The sequence below is a fragment of the Pteropus medius genome, unplaced genomic scaffold (genome assembly GCF_902729225.1).
Source record: "Pteropus medius unplaced genomic scaffold, Ma_sr-lr_union100, whole genome shotgun sequence".
NCBI classification, from domain to species: Eukaryota; Metazoa; Chordata; class Mammalia; order Chiroptera; family Pteropodidae; genus Pteropus; species Pteropus medius.
Window position 1 is genome coordinate 18953961 of NW_024342473.1, and position 15995 is coordinate 18969955.

The following is a 15995-nucleotide window of genomic DNA, read 5'->3' on the forward strand; positions in this document are numbered from 1 at the left end:
TAAATTCAAGCTATCTCTCCCTGGCCTTGAGCACTGTCTGGCTTTTATCAAAATCTTGACCATTTTAACATCTCTCATAGATATTTAGGTGTCTCTGCCCATTTTTAAATTCCATCGGGATGTGGGTGGTGAGGGAGGATGGGGGATGTTTCTAGTGTGGGGTTAGTTTTGTTCTTGAGGATTATTCCTTTTTGTAAGTTCAGGTGGGCTCATGTTAAGGTTCTTCCTATCATTTTCAGAGGACTGTTCATAACTAGATTCTAGTACTCGATTTGCATTTTTCTAGTGTGTTGTGTTTTCATCCTGTGAACAGATTATCCCAAGCTGATGACTTCCCTGAGCACTTTCTCATATACTGTCTTGGACTGTGTATATACTGTGTGTCCAAAAAGGAATCACGCTATAGTTTGCTGCTAGCTTTGGCAAAGCTGGATCATCTGTAAGGAAAACCGGCCAGAATCCAGAAACAAGAATGGAGCACGTGGTGTGGCAAATGAGCATTGGATGCCCCTAGGAGTTAGACAGTTTGGGTTCAATGCATAGCTCAGCCCCTCTCTGGATCGCAATGGTCTTCTCTCCTTTGTAACTGGAAGCACCGCCCAAAGCAGCAAACAGAAAATGAACTATCAGTGTTTGCCCTTACATAAATGTCTCAAACCTCATTGGAACTCTGTTCTGCTTCTTCATCAAGATAATGAGGACACCAGGCTATATCTCCATCATTCCTTCTAGCTCTGATGCCTTATGAGTCTATTAATTAGCAGCATCTTCCCCACAAAGAAATGACCTTACTATCATCCAGCAGTTTGAAAAAATAAAAACCAGAGACCTCCAAGAGGCTGAGGTGTGAGCAAAGAGGCTGCCCGCCTCGCATTCCACACTCGCTCTCCACAGGCCCTGGCCCACAGACCTCCATCTGCTTGACGAGTCTGCTGCGGTCATCTTTGAGGTGACTCTTGGCCTCCAGCTCGTACTCCAGGTCCTTCAGCGTCTGCTCCAGAAGCTGCCTCTTTGTGAGGGCTTCATCCTGAGCTCTCTGGTAGTCTCGTAACTCTTCCTCCATCCTGCGCATCTAGAACGAGAAGGGGTTTGGGTGCTTAGCTAGGGCATGTGAGGAGCACAGAGAACTTGGCAGTGCACAGGAGGACCCAAGGAAGATCAGGTGGACCCCCACTACATTGGAGATCAGCGGACCTGAGCAAATGCCACCTCCCTCCGGGCCTCAGTTTCCTCTTCTATAAAAAGAGAGGGGTTTCCAGCTACAGGTAGCAACCTTGTGTGTGTGTGTGTGTGTGTGTGTGTGTGTGTGTATAGAACATATAAATTCAATATCACAGATCAGCATTTTAAAATTAAGCATAACTGAAAAAAAAAATAGAGTACAAGCAAATAATGTTTTGTGACACTTTTGCACTAGATATTTATATATTTAGTATGTATTTACTACATATAATATTTTCTACTAAATATTTATTGTAAGGATGTATGAATCACTGGGTTGCAATGCAAGAGGTATTTCTTACCTGAGGTCATAATCAAAAACACTTGAAAGCTACTGAACTAGATAAGTGCCTCCTAGAATATAATTGATTGCTCGCCTGTATCAGCATCCTCTCAACAGAGGTTTAACGTTAGGGGGAAAAAACTAAATTAATGACCCCGAAGCAACCTGCAGGCACAAAATTTAATAAGATAATAATCCACATTGAGTGAAAACCACTGCTCCCTGGAAGAAAATCGTGTCCAGCGGTCACAACAAACAGTGTTCTTTTCATCCACAAGGTGGCACTGAACTAATAATTTTGAAGACTTAAACAAACAAAAGTGCTTGATTCACAAGGGATGGTCTGTTTTCCACTTCTCTGGAACCTCCTGAAGGGACTGAGCCACCTCCGCGCACAGTATGTATTCCTGAAACATCTGTGTGGACGGATGTGATGAAGCCCAAGGCTGTCTGTTTTGTTCTCAACTTTCTACCCTCCTGGGGATGGTTGAAAGCATAGTCTTAGAAACAGACTAACTACACCAGGAGGGTTTTCCTTGAGAAAGTATATGACAGTGAGTGACAAACTCTATTAAATACTGTCCTTTGGGGGTGATTTTCACAGAAGAGTTAGAGAATCCCCAAAGACAGGCTTCTCAGGCTAGTTTAGGAAGAAAGTGGAGGCTGATGGGAACATCTGACATTTCTATGAGAACAGCAAGCCTTGAAGAAGACCACTCCAGATAAAAACCCTAGGGAGGTTTTGGTGGCAACTGAATGAAAGGACTGTGAAATGAAAACTGAGTGAAAGCACAAAGTGAAAATCACCTCATGGGAAAAGGATGATGGCATGATCTTTGGCCACACAGGGTGCACTATACTCCAGAGCTGTCAAAATCTCTTCAAAGAAAGTCTTAAACAAACAAAAATTTTTTTCCATGCCTCAGTTTCCTAATTTGCAATACTGAGATAATTATAAAACCTACCTAATAGAGCAGTTACGAGAATCAAATGAGATAATACCAAAAAAGAACATGGTTGGTTTGAGAGTCAGAAAGACTGACAGGCAAATGTACAGCCTGCATTTCCTTGTTGGTGTCTTTCCTGATGCCCGGCTCAGTCCTTTGTCCCACTACCCAGCACATTCCAACCGTCAGATGCCCAGGATGTTCCTCGAACACCTCCCAAGGGCTCTGGCATACTAAGAGTACTTGATATGTACAAGAGGATAACCGTAGAGTGGAATCACAAGCAAATAACTTTTGAACCTACTAGTGCTGCCTTTACATAGTTAAAACTGCCCTTAGCTAAGTGGGATTTAGAAAATAACTGAACAACAGTGAACTCTAAGTCTTAATTCGCTAAAGATTACCTACATCAGAACTTTCCCAGCTCCACATCAAAGCGAAAATAAGTAAAATGTCTTATTTTTCTCAAAGCAAAGAAAGCGAGTAAAACAGCACTTAGGATGGACTCCTGCAACTTTTTTTACTCAGAGTTCAACTCAGCTCAACTAAAATACAGGTTGGGGTGAGGGGCAGTGAACAGAGCTGAACTTGAGTTTTTTAAAGGATGCAGAGAGGCCCTCCTGGCTTACTAATTCACTTTTGTTTTAAACAATTCCATGACTTAAGCAGCTTGATTGACAGGGGTATTTGTCATTTTCTTTTAGAATGATGAGGTGTCCCTTTCTGACATTTAAATGAAAACAGTGTCTCGTAGGGCTTCACTTCACCACTGAGAAAATCTAGGAAGGGCCATCTTTGTTTTCATCATAAGGAATCCTTTACTGAATTATTGGTCTTTCATAAACAACATTGGTCGCCATCTGGCCTTAATTAATCTCTCTGGACCTCAGTTTCCTTATCTACTAGAAAATCTCTAAGGTTCCTTCCAATCTGTAGATTCTAGCAGAATAACCATCATACAAAAAGCAACAGGAAGCTCTTTGTAGGGGTCACTCTGACACTATGATTTTCTAAGATCAAAACAGCACAGCAGGTGTTTGTTGGTGCCCTGGCAAATACCTGAATTCTCCCACCCCCATTTGCTGTAGAAATGGAAATAACCTTTTTTTTTTTATGCCTAGAGAACTGTGATATCAATAGGCTAATTTCAGTTTTTAACCAGAAGGGATCTGTTATCAAGGTCCTTTAAGAGCTTGAAGTCTGTAATAAATAGCCATTGTTCTTTCATTGCTGCAACACTGACTCATGGGTGACTTTTCTTTGATCATCAAAGATATTAAAAGTTTGTTTTATTTTTAAGAAAAACTTGTTTTCTTGTAGAATCTTAGGTGCTCTTGGCACTGCTTATGATAAAAAGTAAGCCTTTAAAAACAAAAACAAAACCATAACATTAGTGTCCAGAATATACAGACCCATAGATCCTCTGCTATAAAGTCCTGAATGTTATCTCATTTAATTATTAAATCATTATTATTTTGTATGTTTTTAAAGAGGTAGAAACGGATGCTCGGAAAATTGGGGTAATGTGCTCAAGGTTATCCAGTTGGCAAGATGGATGCTAGAAATCAGCATCCACTGTACTTGCATTTTACAGGCTTCAGTTTTCCATTAAAAGAATCAGAACCACTCCCTTTATTTTTCTCAGTTCTTTAAAAGTCAAGACTGAAGGAAGCTAACATTTAGGCTACTTTGTTCTATTATTCTTCACTATAAACCCAAGAATATGTTTTAATAATTTCAATATTCATAAATTCCTGAAGATTTCTTTTTGTCTCCAATACTGTTGTTCTGAAACTCTTGTCCACCATTCCCACTCCAGTAAAAGTCTATATTTTCTAAATGAATGAGGAAAAAAAATCCATGGTTACTATAATCCCTATTCTAGGATTAAATGAAAATATGAATAGATATAAATCATCTGGACACAGCTAGGCACACCACTGGTGTTCCATATATGGCAGCTTAACTTTTTAAGCCAAAAATCCTGGATTAATCAAGAAAACAGTCAACTTAAAGTTCTGTCAATTTCATCTCAGAGTCCGTGGGTCCTGTGTGTCTTAGAATGCCATTTGCCCCATGTAATCATCTCGAGTGCTAAGACCCAGGAATCAAACACAAACACTGTCTTAAGAATCTACCCGAGTTTCTCCTCAAAGAGTTTCACAGAAGTCTGGAAGGATACTTTGAGTAAGGGGGGATCCAGGAACGATCTGGCCAGGTATTACCTCCTCCTGCATTTTCATGGCAGTCAGACGGGACTTTTCCGCCTCCAGGGTTTTCTCTTTCAATTGCCTTTGCATTTCTGCAAACTCCCTCCGATTTTTCTCCTTGTACTCATCCAGCTGGTTCTGGAGCTCCAGTGCTGACGTGCGGGACACCTCGACAATGTCAGCCATCTGGAAGAAGTGATACAGGTGTGAGCCCACCCTGTGATGCTCTATCTGGGGCCAAGGAGCTAGGTTTGAGTCCCATGTAAACATGTCACACATCTCCTTTTCCCTCTTCTACAACCTCCCCAAAGACTTTGCAAAGTGTGTGGTCATAAGCTGCCCAGGTTTAGTCATCTCTAACTGGGAAACAGCATGGAGGAATGAACAACTATGTCCTCTGGAGCCAGATACATAGCTGGAGTCATATCTTTGCTTGGCACATAGCAGCTATATGACCTGGGCATGTACTTACCTTTCTAGGCCTCAGTGGTGTCCTCATTACAAATACTGAAATCATAATATCTACCTTGCAGGGTTGTTGTCAGAATGAAAACAATACACAGAGAGAGATAGATTTCAATTAGATATAGAATAGCTAGTGAAGTGACTGGCTAATAGCAGGTGTCAGAAAATGTCAGCTGCTAGAACCCAAGGAGCCTATCAGCTTTGAGGCTTTTCCCTTCTGGGAATTTTAGGGCAGAGGTGCAGAGTTGCAGCAACCACTGGGCTATGCGACTGCCTTTCACCCACCTGGACAAGAGAGCTGAGTGCAAAGGCACATATTTTGCTCAAATGCGGAGGTTCTGATTCAGGTTACAATTAAGTCTGCATTTACATGCCAGGTTTCTTCAGGTAACTGTTGGGGAGCTGGGCCCGGAATCCAGAGGGTCTTGGCACATTCTAGGCCAGTTTCTCTGTATCTGGGATTCTCAACAGGTCTAAAGAGCTGCTTTAGGAGATCTGTAAACCGCTGACAGATTGGTGCTTAGATATAACTACAGGTTTCCTTAGCTTCCATCAGGCCCTCAGAGGGGGCAGGGGCCCAACCTAGGGCAGGTCTGCCCCACGTCCTCTCCTCCTTGTGCTCCCTCCCCACTCCTGCTCCCTCACCTCCTTCTGCAGTTTCTCAATGGTCTTGTCAAGATGCCATCGTTCGTTCTCCATTTCATTCTTCAGTCTCCTTAACTGTTCCTTCTGCTCCGTCTCATCTTTTAGCTTCTCGGACAACTGCTTCTGCTCCTGGGTGACATGACTCAGTTGTCTCTGCAGATGGCAGGGAAAGGACAGTGCTGTCATCTACCTACCAGGTCAGCCGCAGGAACAGGCAATTTCACAGCCACAACACAAAGCAATCAGACCTGTTACATCGGCGATAAGGAAAAGGATCAAAATAAAGCCCAGAGACACAAGGGCATTGTTGCTTCTGAAATTCTGGGTCCAAAATACAAGGGTGACTTAACCAAAAACTTACGGGGGCAGACAAAGGGTATGTTACAGAAAGACAGAAAATGGCCAAGGCTTCGGCAGGTGGCGATTTAGGAGAGTGTCCGCAAATCTGAGGTAAAGTTATACATGAGACCAACCTAAACCTACGTAGCAGTTTACATCCTGTGATATACACCATTGCACCCAATATCCTAGAATTTGCTCTGCTATGCAGATGAGTCTTATTGTTAAAATAGCTAAAATGGAATCTATATGGATAGAGAGCACTGTCCCATGGGTTAGGGTTGAACTCAGACACAGAAGAAAATGAATTTGGCAATCCACAGGTTGATAAACTTGATGAGTAGAAGATGTTAAATGGAAGAGACACTAGTCAAAAATGTGCATATGAGTGGTTATTTGATGAATTAGCACCAAGTACTAGCACTTACTATAAAATGCAACCATCCTGGATGCAATATTTTCCCTGGGTCCCCCTGGAGCTCTCATTTCATTTAGACTGATGTCCTTTAGGTAAAAAAACATGAAATTCTAAAATAAAATCCTAAAATATCTTTGGAAGGTTACAGCGGTTTCTTTAAATGGCTGTATGAAGACGACTGGTGTGAGATTATCAAGAAGGGGCTCAGCTCAGAATGGGGCAGCAGGACTCAAACATGGGCTGGGTCATCTAGAAAATGTCAGGTGTTGGGAGCTGAGTGTGAGTTAGTGCAGGTACTGCTTAGGACGAACTCGGTCCGTGTCCCTGCTGAGGCTGGATAAGGACGATGGTTTATATTTGTACAGTGCTTAACAGTTTACAGCTCCTGTCACAAGTAGTAACTCTGGCTTCTTGAAAACACTCCCAAATCACTTTAGGCACACCTGGTTTGCAGGGTTAACAAACAGCTCTGCTGGCCAACCACGTGGCCTGGGGCCAAAAAACCACCCCCTCAGAGGCCCTCCTGCCCCTCTGCTCTGAGGAACTGGTTGCTGGCAGCACTGGGTGAACCAGCTGACCCAGCCAAGTGGCTGAAGTTAACTGCTGTGGGGAACCAAGGTCAACAAAAGCGGTTTAGGAAAAGAAGGTGGTAAAAGGTAGGTAATCAGAAGATCGGTGTGAGACAATTAGCAGGAGTTCTTCCCACCACAGCCCAGCTGAGCACACCTCAGAGACAGGGTCAATGCCTAGGATTTGTCCGTGGTTGATTTAGTAGTATTGCGGGCAAAGGGGAGCCCCTAAAGTAAGGTAAGCGATGTATGGTTCTATTGTGTGGGAGAAAACTCTCAGAAACATGTATCTCAAAATGTAAATTCTTGAAAAACAACACCACAAATACAGAGGGAGACCAATGGCTTCCCATAGAAATTTCAGGATTGAACTCAACCCCTACCCCTACTGATCCCCCAGCCTCTCTTTCTCTTCCTCCTGAATCCCAATCCCAGGGGCTCCCAGCCAGGAGACAAGCCAGACCCAGCTCCATTCATTCTCCATGTGGTGTGTGTATTTCAGCTTCACCCTTGGCTCGGGCAGGGCTCCTAGCCTGGCCCTGCTCACCGGTGCCACCGGAGACAGCACAGACCTACCCACTCTGGGCCTGGCGCCCAACCAACACCACCAACCCCCACCCTCTCAACACACACACATTTGCCTAGAAGTACAGTTTTGCTAAATTATTTTTAAAATATTTCTTGTATGCTTGCCTCTCTTACAGGGCAGTATGATCTGTAAAGGTGAGAAATAGATTTCCTATGTGGGTATGTCTCATAGCTCAGATTCACTGTTAGGCACACTATAAAAACTCAGTGGGTAAAAATTAATACCTATCCTCAAAAGTGGTCCAAAGACTTCTTATATCAGAATCATCAGGCAAGGGGGAAGTACTCCTTACTTAAAATGCAGATTCTAGCCCTCTCTGATGAAATCATAATTTTTCTTAGAGTGGGACCCACAAAATAGCATTTGAAATTAACCAGATACTTCTAATATACTCTAAAGTTTAGAAATGCTGTTTAGCCTTTTCAGCTATTCAAGACATATCTTCCAATTAGTCACTGCTGAGAAAACATGTCCCGAAATCACATGAAAAGCAAAGCTGGTAACTTTGCATTTAGCGGTTAGGTGTGAAATGCTCTATAGCCACTATGACTATATTTCCAAAACCAGCAATACAAGCCCACTAATATTGGGACAAAAATGGGGGGAAAAATTCATCGAGTTGCAGAATCCAAACAACAAAGTTGGTAGATGTATAATGAGTACTTGAGCTTGGGGACCATGACCTGTCAATGGGTGCAGAGCCTTTTACCATATGAGTAAGGCCCCAATTCATCCAAGTGGCAGGTGAGCCTATGGGCTTAAGGAAAGAGAGGCTTGATCAGAAGGAAGCTGGTCTTATCAGAGCCTTAGCCACACAGGAGCCATGGACTGCGACAGTGAAAGCACTGGGGCTCTTTAATTCTCTTGTCTCAATACACAGAAGTCCAGTTGGAGGGAAGGTGAAGGCACACAGAATATATACCATTACTCCTCCCTGAAGGAAAGAACTGTGCCTTCTCCGGAAAAGGTTCCTTCACTTTCCCAATGTAGAAGCTGTTTCTCAAGGGAATCATGGACATCTCTGCCTTAAATGCAGTTCAAGTTGATCTACATAGCAGCGCAGTCCCAAACCAAGTGCTAGGGGTCGAGCAAACCAAAAATAACATCTTTGGGACCCTTTGCGACTTTCTGACTGAGTCATAATAAATCCGACCTAAGTTTACTTGGTCTTCAGCTACTATGTAAAGAACTACATTTATCATACATGAAGATGCAAAAGATCGCGAAAGGCACAAAGATTTTGAAATGTAAAATGCTCGTGTGAAAAAAAAAGTTACTCTTTCCTCTTCCTCCTAGAGTTAAGCTCCTATTCAGTTGCCAGATTTGGGAAGAGAAGCACGCAGAAAGAGGTATCGAACTAAAGGAGGCGACTATCTGGTCCCAGATTTTAGAGAAAACAAAGTATTTTAGGGTCAGGGTTATGGTGCACTTCTGATGGCACTAATTTTGAGGCCACATAATTCAGATAATGATGGTGAGATGCTGGGCCCTTTTTAAATTCTTGCCAGATTGTGTTGCGGTGGTTAGCATGGCCACACACTGCGTGAAGCACTCTTACGTCTCAACACTGCTGGAAAGCAGGCCTGAACAAAAGTAACACGTGAGGGATAATTTCCAGGGCAGGGACGGAGATCCGGAGGTGGGGTGGGGATTACATTAAGATCTTTAGGCCCTGAGGCCCTCATCTGTTCTCTCTCCAGAAGTAACTGTGGGCCTGGATTCACAGCTGGTGAACTACTTCCTTATGTGTGAAACTTTCTGGTTTTACCAAAGGACGATGAAAATTGAGAGCCTATAATAGCTGCCCCCAGCGCTCCGTGTAGACGTGACTTGAAGGTGCAGATTTTTGTCCCTGTAGAGTACAAATGTTTTTCCTCTCTTTCTATCCCCCACTAGCTCACAGATTTAAACCTCACACTTTGGCAGCTGGGTTGCAGCCGTCACAAGCCTTAAAGAGCAACACAGTGAAGTTGCCATCCACACAAAACCAACCGAACAAGAGTCTGTAACAAAGATGGACTAAAGGGAGGGAGGGTGCGGGAGAGGGAGGGAGGAAGAGGAGAAGAGAGAAGAGAGAGAGAACAGACATCAAACTCAGAAAAAGACGGGGCTTTACTGTGTGCAAAAACAAGGTCTCTGTCCAAAGCCAGAGAGAATATGGAGACCGCTGAGGGGCTAAGGGGTCCCTGACTGAATCCTACTACACTCAGGCTCCTCTCCTCTACTCCTCAGGAGCGGAAGCCTCTATTGAAAGGAAAGCTGCCATTAGGCCTTCAGGAATCTGAATCCTGACTGCCTGTCAGCTCTTACCACGGTTCATGTGCCCCCTCCCCCAACTACCCTCAAGGTCCTAATGGAAAACTTTAACAACCTTCTCTTCCACAACTGCTCAAAAACACCCACTTTCACCTCCTCAGAAACACGCCTGAGGGATGCTTGGTGCTGGCTCTTTAAAAACCTGAGAGCAGGTACAAGGAAGGACATACCTAGATCATGGGGAGGTCACTGTGCAAAGTCAATTTAGAACTTCAGTGCAGACTTTTTTTTTTTTTAGAATGTACTTCACACAGGCTTTCTAACCTTCAAATGGGAAAAATCTAATTTTCTAAGAATCTACTGACTTTGAATAGAGATGGCTATCTAGTTTTAAGGAAACAACTTCCTCCTGCTCCTTTTAAAAGCCATCTTGAAGGACTGTACTCTCAGGAGTATATTTGCCCAGAGGAGAAAGGAAATTGGCTTCTGTCAGACAGCTGACTCCACACTGCCTTGGGGACCAATCCTGTCACCCTTCTTACACAATTCATACTTTATCTTTGGAAAACTGTCAAGCCCTTTAATGTCTAGGCCAGGATTTCTCAATCTCACAGCCAACATTTGAGGCCAGGTAATTCACTGCTGTGGGTGCTGTCCTGTGCTAGGATGTTTAGCAGCATCCTTGGCCTTTACCCACTAGATCAGCAGTTCCCAAATTTTTTGGCACCAGGGACCAATGCTACTCTTGGTAGCATAGGTAGAATCTAATGCCTGATGATCTGAGGTGGAGCCCTGGGGAGCAGCTGTAAATACAAATGAAACTTCCTTCACTTGCTCACCACTCACCTCCTGCTGTGCTGCCTGGTTCCTAACAGGCCATGGACCAGTACTGGCTGGGGACCCCTGCACCAGACAGTAGCATCTCTGTTGTGATAACTGAAAATGTCTCCAGACATTGCCAAATGTCCCCCAGTTAAGAACCACTGGTCTAGATGCACAGTTTGAAGTTGGAGTGGTTATTATTATGAAGGAGCTATCTGGAAGAAGAGGACCAATGACAATCTGTACATGTCCCTCCGATTTTGCTTTTCAGGCTTCCTGTGTGAGGAATAAAGATGACAGCTCTTAGCATTTACCTGAGCATCTTCTAGCTCACTCTCCAGGGTTCTTCTGATTGACGTGGCTTCTTTTTCTTCCTTCCTTACACGCACTAGGGCCTCCTCTAATTGCCGAATATCCCCCTACAATGAAACATAGGGTCAGTGTGCACTCAAATGCGTGCTGTGCTTATGAAGCTGACTTGGTGGTATGAAAGGAACGAAGGAGACAGCCACAGACATAGGCTGTGCTGTGGTCACAGCAAGCCTGCCATGGGTCCAAGATGGCACACAACAGCCATGTTCTCGGATGTGTGTGCCTGTCTGCAGCGCTATACTTAGCCAGATGTGAACGTCTGAATCACTTGGGATGGTTTTTTGAAAATACAAATTTCTAGCTTCATCCCTGGGATCTTCAGAAACAGCAGGTTCTAAATGGACTCAGACACACGGAGTTTTGGAAAAGGCTTCCAGGAGAGTCTGATGGATGACCATTTGGGGAACCTCTGTTGGCACACATCTCCCTTTACATTTCTTTTGTCCCTTCTTTTATTGTCAGGTGGCATTTCTCACAGCTATTTGGTCCTGTCTCTTGCAAACAGTCTCCTGCTTCTAGAGACCTGGCAAACCAGAGAATCGGTTTGTTAACACTTGTGTGACTTCAAAAACCATCAACTATGTGTTACAAAAGAATAAACGGTCGTGAGTGAGAATGGGCCTGATCTGATGGTGGTGTTGAGATGGCCTTTTCAGGCACGTGGAGGCCCCTGCTCAGTGTCAAAAGTTAAGTGTGTCTAATATTTGGGTGAGTAGGGATTCCCGTGCCTACGCCTGTGTTTCCCTCCCTGACTTCATCAGCCCTGTGCCCAGCCTCTTCGGAAGCTTATCTCCCATTCATACTATTTGCAGAGAAACAAAAGGAATGGTTTTCAGAGAGAGCATATTCACTATTGCTCTGACCTTTCCTACTAAATTATAATAATGAATCCCTTCCCACTTCTGAAACCCCTCACACAGGAAAGAAGGATCAGCAGCTGTCAAAGCTGGGTGTGTGGCCCAATGAGCCTTACCTCATATTTTTTGAGAGTTTCCTTCGCTTTGGCTTCATCACCTTTCATGTCAGCAACCTGCCTCTGAAGCCGAGCAACACTCCGCTCCAGCTCTCCAAGGCTTCTCTGCAGCTTCTCATTCTCCTCCTGCAGAGCCTTCACGCGCATTTCGGCCCCCACCTGGGTTTGCACCGAAGTGTTGTTCCGACTGGCCAAGACCTCGACATTCTGTTAAAAACACGGGAACCAGTGTCAAGGGGCAGTCTCCAGCTTTAAGGATGGTTGACATTTATATAAAAAAAAAAACCACGATGTGCCAGGCACAATGCTAAGCCAGGAGTCGGCATACGAAAGCCTGTAGGCCAAGTCCGGTCCGCCATCTGCTATTAAAAATAGTGTTCCTGGAACACCGCCACACCCGTTCACGGGCACACTGTCTATGGCTGCTTTTGTGCTATAGCAGCAGAGTGAGGAGTTATGGCCAAGACCACAAGGCCTACGGTGTCACAAAGCCTAGCATATTTACTAATCTGGCTCTTTACAGAAAAAGTTTGTCAACCTTCACCTGGGTTAAATCTTGACATGGAATTTCAACCTGTTAACAACTCTAGGAGGTGGGTACTACTCTTATCACTATTTTAAAAACAAAGAAACTGAGACTTGGGTAGATTAAGGAACCTTAGCCACATTCGCTCAGGAGGACATGCATTCAGGCAGACGGAATACAGAACCTGTTCTGACAACCACTGCCTTCTGGTGAGTTCACTCCCCTGACCCTTCGCCATGTGCAGGGCTCTTGATGGAGGACAGTTTCTGGGTATAGATATTTTCTAATGTCCAATACTAAAAGCAAATTAAGATTTGCTTAAATTATGATATAATTCATTGTGTAAGCTCCAGGCACTATCATCTCAAATAAGCTGGTGCTAAACACAATTCCTAAGATAAAGGAATGTCAACAATTACAGGGCGGTTATTGTTAATTCCGATACCACGTGGGATTTTTATTTTTTGGCTCAGTAACTCGACGTGATGATAAGTGGCCTTGTCCAGAATTCCACCTCTTCAGGCAGATCTCTCGCCTTCCATATCTCTACTACTACAATGATGCCAATATCAGCAAATCGAATGCTCATGGAACAGTGCTGCAGATGCCTGCAAGGAAAGGAAGGCCCAGCGAGGGCAAGGTTTGGCTTTGAAGACTATGTCGCAGCCCACCTGGGAGAGCTATCTGCCAGAATTGCTTGCTCGCTTGCGTTGCCGTTCAGAATGATTTTTAAATCTTTTAACAGTACAGTAAGCTCTATTATCCTGAACTTAACCAATTTGAGAGTTTCAGAAACCAGAACATCTTTTCATGGCCCAAAGTTTAATTCCATACATCTGGGAAGCCTTTCGGAGCCAAGCTACTGAGTCTGAATGCAGATATTACATGGAGGAAACTAAAGGGCCCAACAGCTGGGATTTCTCAGGACTGCTTGGATTTCATCTCCTACTGAAATCAACAAGACAAATGAGAAGAAATAAAGTGTGGCTGAAAGCTTGAAGAGAGATCTAAAGAATCCAATAACTAGTCAGATCAGGGAAAGAAAACGTCTAGATTGCCCATTCCTACCTTAACTTTCCCATGAGAAGATAAGAGTCTACAAAGCTACGGTTATCAAGAGCATGTGGTACTGGCATAAGGGCACACTTATAGTTCGATGAAATAGAATTGGGAGTCTAGAAATATACCTAACATTTACAGTCAACTGATTCTCAACAAGAGTGCCAAGATAATTCAACGGGGAAAACATAGTCTTCAACAAATCCTGCTAGGACAACTGGATATCCCATGCAAAAGAAAGAAATCAGACCCCTTCCTTACACCATACAAAAAAAGTAACTCAAAATGAATCGTAGACCTAATGGTAAGATCTAAAACTATAAAACCCTTAAAAGGAAATATAAGGGTAAATATCTGTGACCGGGTTAGACAAAGGATTCTGACAAAATTCCAAAAGCACAAGTGACAAAAGAAAAGATGGATAAATTAGACTTAATCAAAAGTTTAAAACTTTTGTGCTGCAATCGATACTATCAAGAAAGTGAAAAGATAACACAGAGAATGAGAGGAAATATTTATAAATCATATACATGATAAAGGACTTATATCTAGAATATATAAAGAATTCCTCAACTCAAATAATAAAAAGATAAATAAGCTAATTAAAAATTGGGCAAAGGTATCTGAGAAAACGGAAATTTTTCCAAAGAAGATAACAGAAGTCCAATAAATGCATGAAAATATGTTCGACATCTAGTTAGTAGGGAAATGCAAATCAAAGCCATAATGAGGTGCCACTTCACACCCACTAGGACGGTGTTAATTATGAAGACAGATAATAGCAAGTATTGGGGACAACGACGAGAAACTGATGGGAAAGTAAAATGGTATAACCACTTTGGAAAACAGTTGGCGGTTCCTCAAATGTTAAACAAAGTTATCATAAACAGAGCACTTCCATGTCTAAGTATATACCTAAGAGAAATGAAAACATATGGCCACACGAAACCTTTACAGCAGCATTATTCATGAGACCCAAAAAAATGGAAACAACCCAAATGTCCACCAACTGGTGAATGGATAAACAAAATGTGGTATATCTACACAATGGAATATTCGGAGGGCCTAAAAAGGAATGAAGTACTGATACGTACTGCAAGGTGCATAAAGCTTGAAAACATTATGTTACATGGAAAAAAGCCATTCACAAAAGGTCACAGGTTGACATTTATGTGAAATATCCAGAAGAAGCAAATCTAGAGTTGGAAAGTAGCTTAGTGGTTGTTTAGGGATGAGAGGGGACAGGAGGATTGGGAGATGACAGCTCGAGGTTACAAGGGTTTTTTTTCAGGTGATGAAAATACACCAAAAGTGACTGTAGTGATGGCTGCACACTCTGTGAACATAAAAACCATTGCATTGTGCACTTTACACAGCAGAATTTTATATGATATGTGAATTAACATTCTCAGCTGCTTTTTTTTTAAAAAAAAAAAAAAAGGAAAAACAGGCAGAGGGGACATGCAGGTGAAGTTGGGACTGAGAGGAGAGGTGACACATTTGCCCCAGTAGTCTGAGGTCTGCAGATGCACCAGTGAGAGGAAGGAGAGACTAGGGATTGCTACCTAAATCTGTTGGTAAAGTGGAGAACACTCACGTGCACGGCCAACGCTTGTACGTTCACCCAGAAATCTCAGGAAGAACAAGGACACTGAAAACTAAATCTGGTTTAATCTGGATTAAAGCCTCACTGGCATCCTGACGTGCTAGATAAAGGAGTTTGCACTGTGTTTTGATGTTTAGAACTTGATATTTTCTCTTTTTGCAAGTTGTGGGGCACATTCTGAGTTCTGAGATTTTACCTGCTGGAAGGAATGACCAGGCAAACTGATCACCCAGCTTATGGCCGGCAGGGGTCTGCTCCAACCCCAGTTTCCAGTTTCACAGGTCGAGTGAGTACAACTCTAGGGAGCTTGAATGTGTTGAGATACTTAGTTCTGTTTTGACTGTTTGAAAAGTGATATTTTTCTCTATGTCTTCATAGTGTGGTAGACCACATTATGTACACAAATAAATTAACTTAAATCTCGGTTAGAAAACCTTCCCAGAACCCCTTCCCTGTCCCCACATTGCCACACACACTCATCTACTATTTTACATAAAGCCCATAAGACAAACTTCTTTTTTCTGGAACCATATCTAATTCATCTGCAGCAGTCCTGGAATCTAAAAAAACTAAAAACCATATTCCTTTGTTCAAGGCAAGTCTTACATACAAATTCTTCTCTACGACTTCCCAGTGAAAAGAAAACTGGTCAGAAGGGTTTCCAAAAGCCCTCCACCTCTGGACTTTGATCTATG

General features: G+C 43.1%; 1 protein-coding gene across 2 annotated transcripts in view; it reads right to left on the reverse strand.

Moving 5' to 3' along the window:
* CGNL1 (cingulin like 1) overlaps positions 1-15995 on the reverse strand; it is a 144260-nt gene that overhangs the window by 19979 nt on the left and 108286 nt on the right. For both annotated transcript variants that reach the window (XM_039865487.1, XM_039865488.1), the window contains 5 exons: positions 12110-12316; positions 11079-11183; positions 5772-5924; positions 4677-4847; positions 911-1072 (listed from right to left, as the gene is read on the reverse strand). In XM_039865487.1, coding sequence (XP_039721421.1) covers positions 911-1072; positions 4677-4847; positions 5772-5924; positions 11079-11183; positions 12110-12316 — 798 coding nt within the window. The remainder of the gene's footprint in view (positions 1-910; positions 1073-4676; positions 4848-5771; positions 5925-11078; positions 11184-12109; positions 12317-15995) is intronic.